At 44.9% G+C, this 9123-nt stretch overlaps 1 protein-coding gene across 1 annotated transcript in view; it reads right to left on the bottom strand.

Annotated features, from left to right (window-relative positions):
- MICALL2 (MICAL like 2) overlaps positions 1-9123 on the bottom strand; it is a 143012-nt gene that overhangs the window by 129771 nt on the left and 4118 nt on the right. Inside the window, exon 2 of the mRNA XM_044678891.1 lies at positions 6735-6822. Within this exon, the coding sequence (XP_044534826.1) occupies positions 6735-6822 (88 nt within the window). The remainder of the gene's footprint in view (positions 1-6734; positions 6823-9123) is intronic.

Here is a 9123-nt window from a genome sequence, read left to right as displayed (position 1 = left end):
GAAGGAAGGAAGGAAGGAAGGAAGGAAGGAAGGAAGGAAGGGAAAGAGAAAGAAAAGAGAGAAAAGAAACAAAGAGGAAGAAAGAGTGAGAAAGAGAGAGAGAGAAACAAACAAGCAAACATGGGGAGAGGTGATCAGTTCTACCTGTAACCCTTACTTAGTAATCTCAAAGAGAAAAAAGATGGTTTATAATTGTAAATGTATGAGCCCCCAGACAGTTTTTCCTTGACATCTGGCAGTGATACTTTTTTCTTCTTGTCTTATTATCTGTCCTTTATCTACCTCCTTGAGCCCCTGCCCAACCACTTGAGTAAAGTCAGGGGTCTTGGGCTTTGGGAGTTACATGCTGTAGGGGAAAGAGTACTGGCTTCTCCCACCTCCATTTTGCCTGTTGCCTGAGAGTAGAATCTACTCTGGGTAGTCAAGGACTGAGAGAGAATCAATCCAACAAGTTTATATAAAAGTCTATAGTCCTAACTCTGTTACCCTGGGCAACTCTCAGTTTCCTCATCTACAAAATGGACACAATAATACTTTTACTACTCATTTCGAGAAGTTGTAAGAAGAGTATTGCATAAACCTTAAAGTGATTATCCAGAGATAATGTTGTGCTGTACAGCTCTGAAGAGGAATTTGTCAGCTGGCTCATCAATAAACGTTCGTTGATGTCTTATATTAATGTGCTGGGTGCTGAGAGAGATACAAAGCAGAAAAATAAAATGCTTTGCCTTCAAAGAGGTTACCATCCCCTGGAGGGGTGCACTGGAATAAACATGATACAAAGAAGAAGATAATGGGAGCAAAAGAGAAATTCTGAAAGAAGTGAGAGAACACTTGAGTCTGCACAAAGTCTCAAGGAAGACTACATGGAGGAGGTGACATCTGAGCTATAGCAAGAATAGCATGAATTCCCTCAGATTTTTTTCCCAACCCTTACCTTCTGTCTTAGAAGCAATATTGTGTATCAGTTCCAAGGCAAAAGAGCAATAAGGGCTAGGTAATTGTGGTTTAATGTGATTTAATGACTTGCCCAGGGTCACACAGCTAGGAAGTATCTGGCCACATTTGAACCCAAGACCTTCCATCTCTAGACCTGGCTCTGTATCTGCTGAGTCATTCAGCTGCCCCAATTGCCTCAAATTAAAAAAAAATCTGATGCTTTTGTTGTTGCCCAGGGTTAGAGCTAGGAAGTGTCTGAAGCCAGATTTGAACCCAGGACTTTCCATCTCTAGTCCTGGCTCTCTATCCAATGAACCACCCAGCTGCCTCTGCTCTCCCTCTTCTGACATATATCCTCCACCCAGGATGTTGTGGGGAGGGGGGATAGGAAGGACCCCTCAGAGCGAGCAGGCAGCAGAGGCTGGCCTCCTAATGAGCTGCCTGGGGCCTCAGGGCAGCTGTGGGGTGAGTCACACTCCTTAATAGTTGCCAAGTTAGTCACTGACCCTGAGACAGGCTTTCACTGCTGGGGATGTGGGGGAGTGAAGGGGGTTGGTTAGGCACTCGTGTATAATCCTCTTCCCTCATCCCTTCCCACATCCCTCTCCTGGGTTTTTCTCATACTAGATCTCTGCCTCTGCCTCTTTTCCTCCTCTGTACTACTTTGTCAGCCTCTGTCCCCTTCTATCTCCGTCATTATCTCCTCCCGAAACTCAAACCCTTCTCTTTCTTCTCCCCTTCTCTTTCCCTCTTTTTCCCCCTCCTTTTATTGTTGCTGTTGTCATTTTTTCAATCATGTCTGACTCTTCTTGACTCCATTTGGGGTTTTCTTGGCAAAGATACTGGAGTGGTTTGTCATTTCTTTCTCTAGCTTATTTGATGGATGAGGAAACCGAAGCAAAACAGGGTAAAGTGACTTGCCCAGGGTTGCACAACTGGTTTGCCATTTCCTTCTCCAGCTCATGTGACAGATGAGGAAACTGAGGCAAATAGGGTGAAGTGACTTACAAAAAGTCATATAGCTGGTTTGCCATTTCCTTCTCCAGCTCATGTGACAGATGAGGAAACTGAGACAAAGTGAAGTGACTTGCCCAGGGTCACACAGCTAGCAAGTAGCTGAAGATGAATTTGAACCCATGAAGATGAGTCTTCCTGACTCCAGGATCAGTGCTCTCTCCACTGTGCCCTCATTTCATCCTCTACACATCTTGTTTGTACCTGCATGTTGTCTTCCCCATTAGATGGTGAGCTCCCGAGAGAAGGGAATGGCTTTTATTTTTTGCTTTTATTTAATTTTTAAAGTTTCTTTGTACTTGGGACCAGGAACATAATAGGTGCCCAATAATGTTCCTTGCTTTAACGATTCTCTGCTGTCTCCTTTTATCTCTTCAGTCCTTTTCCCTCTATTTTTAATCGCTTCTGCTCCCATTTCCCTATCTCCCTTCCTTGTTCCTCTCCCCACCCTCTTTCCTGGAACCCAGGAGGTCAGTGGGTCAGCAGCATAGAGAGCCCTATGTTGAGTTCTGGGTATGTGTATTGGGGGAGGGGTGGAGAGAAAGGGCCCACAGTGCAAATGAAAAGAGAAAAACATCCTATTTTAGAGCTCAGAAATGTCCAAGAGGCCCCTCTTTGGGCTGAGTCTGTTTTCTGAAAGCCAGCAGGGTAAACAGTTCTTAAATCTACTTTTTCTCCCTCCTACTTCCTCCCACACCACTTAAAAAGAGGAAAAAAATTCTTGTAAAAATTATGCAGAGTGGAGGCAGCTAGATGGCTTGAAGGATCGAGAGCCAGGCCAGGAACTGGGAGGTCCTGGGTTCAAATCTAGCCTCAGACACTTCCTAGCTGGATGACCCTGGGCAAGTCACTTAAGCCCCATTGCCTCACCCTTACCACTCTTCTGCCTTGGAACTGATACTTAGTATTGCTTCTTAGACAGAAAGTAAAGGTTTAAAAAGAATGTGTGTGTGTGTGTGTGTATATATTTAAAAATGTACATATATACACATATATAAATGTATGTATGAATATATGTAAATTATTTATTATATATCCTATTATAATATACTATATAATATATATTATGTGTATAAACATAAACATATATAGTAAAGCTAAACAAATTTTCATTGTAGTTCAGTCGGTTCAATCATGCCCAATCAGAGTTCTTTGTTGCTTTTTGGTTGAATTTGACTCTTTGTGACCCCATTTGGGGGTTTTATTGGCAAAGACACATGAGTGGTTTGTCATTTCCTTCTCTAGCTCACTTTACAGATGAAGAAACGGAGGCAGGCAGGGTTGGGGGACTTGCCCAGGGTCATACAGCTGGTTGGTGTGTCTGAGGCTGGATTTGAACTCAGGTCTCCCTGTTTCCAGGTTAGGAACTCTCCCCCACTGTGCACTAGAGTTCTTACATCACTGAAATTTGTTTGGGTTTGCAGTGCTGTTTTTTTTTATTATATACCTTGTTCTCCCGGTTCTGCGCCTTTCCCTCTTCAGAATACAAGCCCGCTGTGGCCTTTCGCTTCTCTGGGATCCTCTTGAGATGACCATCCCGTCCCCCCGGCCCATGCCAGGCCCTTCACTCCACACCAGGCCTCCCCCAGCACCCCGATCCTTTCCTCTGTTCACTAGTAAAGGCTGAGTGTCTTGGCATCATCGAGCAATTGCTTATGATCCTAGAATGACTGAGAAGCTGTCAAGGTGGGGGCGGTTTTGCTTTATTCCTCCACACAGGCAGAAAAACAAACATTCAGGGCTTCGGCCTCCCTTTAACCTGAATCCATTTCCTTGATATCATGCCTCGGCCCTCTGGCTTCTGGCCAGCCACCTCGGCCTGCTCTACCGGTGAGAGGGTTCCATCCGCCAGGCACACCTGATAGAGTGACCCAGCACTCACGTCCCCTTGCTCTATGATTTAGGGCAAAACGCTGAACCTCTGAGGCTTGATTTCCTCCTCTGTAAAATGGGTTTCCTCCTAGAGATGTGAGGGAAACAGTCACCAAGCCTGAAAGTACTCCATAAATGTGGGCCATTATTATATTACTGAAGCCGTGGCAAGGGCAGGTCCAAGTTTTAGGAAAGCACTGGGCTGGGAATTAGAAAGATCTGAGTTCAAATCCAGTATCAGACGTTTCCTAGCTGTGTGACCCTGAGCAAGTCATTTCACCTCTGTATTCCGGGGAGGTAGCTAGGTGACTCAGTGGTTAAAGTGCTGGGACTGGAATCAAGATAGACCTGAGTTCAAAGCCAGCCTCAGACACCTCCTAGCTGTGACCCGGGCAAATAACTTAACTTCTTTTTGTTGTTTTTTTTTTTTTTTCAAAATCACTTAACTTCTGACAAAAGCATACACTAGAGAAGGAAATGGCAAACCACTCCAGTATCTTTGCCAAGAAAACCCCCCATGGTCCATGGGGTCAATGAAGAATCAGACAGGAATAAACAATTCCCCAAACACAATAATGTTAGAGTTGTTAAGGAATTTAGAGCTCTTCTAGTCTAAACCCCTTATTTTAAAGCTGAGAAAATTAACTGAAGCCAAGAAAAAGAAAGTGACTTGCCCAGGGTCATCTGGCTGGTTGATGGCAGTCAGAACTCAAACTTGGGGCTTCTGACTCTAAAGTCAGCATTGTTCCCACTCTGACCGGCTTGGTGTAACCCAGTAAGGCCAAAGGATGAGTAATGGGCACTTTCCATTCTGGACAGTTCTTTAACATTCAGTACCGTCAGGAGATCAGGACGGGAGATGGAAGGAAGCTGAGGAATGTCCAGCCACAGTGAGAGGACAGGAAGCTGACAAGAAGCAGGAAAATGGGATGGGTCCCTCCCACTGTTCTGCAACCAGCCTGGAAATGCTAAGGGGAAGGAGGGAGGAAAGAGAAAGAAAAAAAGGAAAGGAAGCAAAGAAAAAGGGAAAGATGAAGAAGGGAGGGGTTGGATAAATAAGGAGGAAGAGGAAGAAGATGAAGATAGGAGGGAACTGAATGTGGGAGGGGGGAGGTGCATGAAAAGGAGAGACACCTTCTCAGCTGATGATGGGGCAGATGCCCTGAGCCACCAGGTAGGGTTTTAGACCTCTGCTGCCTTCTCCAGTTCCCTAAAAAAGTGAATCAAATACAGAAATCAGGAACCCAACTCCCAGGCAGGATGCCACAGGGGCCGTCTTCTTGTCCCTGTCCAGCCCCTTCCCCTGTGGAACCCAGACCCAGCTGCTGAGCCTCCAGGACTTGGTGATTCATTTCTCCCAGACTCCTGGGACCCAGAGGGCATCCTCTGCTCTGCTCTCCTGCTTGCCTGACTCATACCCTTAAGGAGGAAGCTTGTGACCATCTCTGACTCAGAAGAGCCACCATGGATAGACTGGGGACAACAGGGTTCAAGTCTTGACTCTTCTATCAACTTTCTGCATGGCTGGGCTAATCTATAAAATAAAAGGGTAGGCTTAAATGATCTCTAAGGTCATTTCCAGCTCTAAAATTCTATAATTCTAGGTTTATGTTGTGTCCCCCATCCACTCTTTGTCAAGGGAGGCTGTCATAGATTTAAAGCTGGGAGGCACATCAGAGCCCATCCAGGTAAACTCCTTCTTTTTACAGATGAGGAAACCGAGGCCATGGAAGCTAAGTGAGTTCCTGAAGATTATCATCCACTTATTCTTAGTCTGAGGCCACATTTCAACCCAGGACCTTCCATCTATAGGCCTGGCTGTCAATCCACTAAACCAGTGATTCCCAAAGTGGGTGCCACTGCCCCCTGGTGGGTGCTGCAGTGATCCAGGGAGGAGGTGATGGCCACAGATGTATTTATCTTTCCTATTAATTGCTATTAAAATTTAAAAAAATTAATTTCCAGGGGGCTAAGTAATATTTTTTTCTGGAAAGGGGGCAGTAGGCCAAAAAAGTTTGGGAACCACTGCACTAAACCATCTAGCTGCCCTCTTTCTTCCTTCCTTCATTTTTTTTAAACCCTTACCTTCCATCTTAGAACCAATACTGTGTATTGGCTCCAAGGCAGAAGAGAGGTAAGGGCTAGGCAATGAGGGTCAAGTGACTTGCCCAGGGTCACACAGTTGGAAAGTATCTGAGACCAGATTTGAACCCAGGACCTCCCATTTCTAGGCCTGGCTCTCAATCCACTGAGCTACCCAGCTGCCCTTCTTCTTTCATTTTTAAAGAAGACCATAGACGTCATTGGGCAATATCTTGATTTGTGAGTGAATTGGATTTAAGTGAGGCAAAGTTGCACACAGTCATCAGCCTCACTCTCTCTTCCAGAGGGATCCAAGTCCAGTGGCAAGACAAAAGTCAGGATGACTGGTGATGGACTGGGATGCAGAGGATGGCTTCCGATGCAATGGGTGGCTTTGGCTTCTCTGGTGTCTCACCAAGCTCTAAGCACTCCACAAAGCCCCATTAGCTGCCTTTATGGCCGTTGGAACAAATTGTTCTCATCTGCCCATTCCACCAAAGGAAGTCTTCACATGCTAGAGGCATCCTTCTATCTCACCATCGGTTTTAAGTTAGTTATCCTCAACCTGGTCTGCTGTCTGCTGAGACAGTTTACTGGTGTGGCCGTTGCCTGTGCTATAGCTATGTGGAGCCATGGATGATTGGTGAGGGGTGGAGGAAAAGCCCAGGAAGTCAAATCATGAGTAAAGTGCTGTGGAGGCCTCTCCTGGGTCAAACAGAGTAGGCAGAATTTGGCCACCGAGGAGATTTAAGGGCTTGTGAAGAGAGTGATGAGCCAAGAACAACTCCAAGGATTCAGAGCTGAGTGACCGGAAGGAGAGTGGTCACCTCCACACAAACAGAGCAGTGAAGAGCGAAGGTGGGCTTAGCGGGACGGACAATGAGCTGTGCCTTGGAGATGTTGCGTTTCAGATCCCTGTGGGACATCCAGATGGAGACATCTAGCACCCAGTTGGAAACGCAGAACTAGAGATCGAAGGGGGATGTGATTGGCTGGGTCTGATTCAAGCTAGCTTTAGGCTTAGGACAGAAAAGTCCACTTAACCATAACAGGGAAAGGATATCCAGACAGGATACAATATTGGTTCAAGAAAATTCAGCCCACTCTCATCTCCAGACACATCTGGGCAGTAGGGCATGTTGGATATGGGGATTCCCATAATAAATGGGGCATCCACAAAATCAGAGAGTATTTATTCCTAATGGGATGGTCTTTTATGTCCTGGGAGCCTCGGAAATTATGTCAATAGCTTGAGCCTTACCTCCTTGGACCAATCAGGTCTCAGGGCCAGCTTCCCTACCTTTGGGGCCTAACCTACATGAGAAATATTGCTCCTCTAACAAGAGAAATGAGAGCTGGATACGGAGATTTGGGAGTGTTCTACATAGAGATGATTCACTCAATGACAGTTTACAATGCACTTTTACATCTATTTTCTTCTTTCCTCCCTCCATCCCTCCCTCCTTCCTTCCTTTCTCTCTCTCTTTCTTTCTTTCTTTCTTTCTTTCTTTCTTTCTTTCTTTCTTTCTTCATTCCTTCGTGTCTTTCTTTTTTTAAACTCTTGCTTTCTGTCTTAGAATGACTCTATGTGTTGATTTCTGGGCAGAAGAGTAATAAGGGTTAAGTGACTTGCCTAGGCTCACATAGCTAAGACCCATCTGAAGTCAAATTTGAACCCAGGACCACCCATTTCTAGGCTTGGCTCTCAAACCATTGAGCCACCTAGCTACCCACTACATCTATATTCTTATTTAACCCTCAGGACTCCCCTGTGAAGCAGGTTGGGATAGAGATTATTATTACCAACTCTCATACTCTCCATTATAACCCATAATACAGATGAAAAAACTGGGGCCAAGAGAAGTGAAGTAAATAAGCTTATATGGCTAATAAGTAGTAGAGCTAGGATTAGTCTCATTGCTGAGTTAATCTTCTAAGGACCTTGATTATCACCTTTGGGCCTGATGGCTATCATAGCATTATATTTTGTTAGAGCGAAGGAACCTTAGGGACTATCTTGTTGATCTCTCACATTTTATAGATGGGGTCACTAAAGCCCAGAAAAGTGAACTAACTTGGGGGCAGCTGGGTGGCTCAGTGGATTGAGGGCCAGGCCTAGAGACAGGAGGTCCTGGGTTCAAATTTGACCTCAGACACTTCCTAACTGTGTGACCCTGGGCAAGTCACTTAACTCCCATTGCCTAGCCCTTATTGCTCTTCTGCCTTGGGACCGATATACAGTATTATTTTTAAGACATAAGGTATGGTTGTTTAAAAAAATGAATTAACTTGCTTTAGAAGTCATGCGGTAAGTTAGAAGAGATCAAACCTCAGGTTCCCTAATGTGACACCTACTCATTTTCCCACTACATCCTTCTTGTTCTGTTTCATGATTGTAATTTCTCCTTAGTGAATATGGGGCAGGGACCACACTTTATACTTCTCTCTCTCCCCACTCCCTACCCCAAGAATCTTTAGCAGAGTTCTGGGCAAACAGCAACAATTTAACATGTGACTAACTGACAAGATGACATCGGAGGAGGCTCTTAGATGGCATTTGATGCTTCTTTTGCACACATTTTCATTGTACAAAACCCAAATTGCATAAAATGGACCCAGTGTTGAAACATTTTGTGAAACAGCATTATACCAAAAGGGGATTTCCTGCCCTCAGTGATCTCTAAGCCTGCATGGGTACAGGTTTAAGGAGGGAAGCAATTCAGGCATCCTCCTATAATCATTTCCTCCTTTATTGATTTAATAACTGTAAAGGTTTGCTTGGTTTCCTTAAAGTGAGACTTTTCTGTATTGCTTTCAACAACAGCCTTTTCCTTTCCCTTCTCAGCCTAAATGAGTCATCAGAATTAAAAGCTGAAAAGGTCTGTAAGGTCATTATTGCTTCCCTCGGTCCTCTGAGGCCACTGATGAGAGAAAGGAAGAAAATAAAAAAGAAAGGAAGGATGGAAGGAAGAAAGGAAAAGAGAGAAAGAAAGAGAAGAGGAAGAAGGAAGAAAGGTGGAAAATAAAGGCAAGAGAAGGAAGGAGAGAAAGGAAGGAAGGAAGGAGAGAAAGGAAGGAAGGAAGGAAGGAGAGAAAGGAAGGAAGGAAGAAAGAAAGGAAGAAAGGAAGAAAGGAAGAAAGAGGAAGGAAGAGAGGGAGGGAAGAAGGAAGGTAGGAAGGAAGAAAGGGAGAGAGGGAGGAAGGAAGGAAAGAAAG

The sequence above is a fragment of the Gracilinanus agilis genome, chromosome 1, assembly GCF_016433145.1.
Source record: "Gracilinanus agilis isolate LMUSP501 chromosome 1, AgileGrace, whole genome shotgun sequence".
Taxonomy (NCBI): domain Eukaryota; kingdom Metazoa; phylum Chordata; class Mammalia; order Didelphimorphia; family Didelphidae; genus Gracilinanus; species Gracilinanus agilis.
This window is presented reverse-complemented; position numbering and strand designations above follow the sequence as displayed.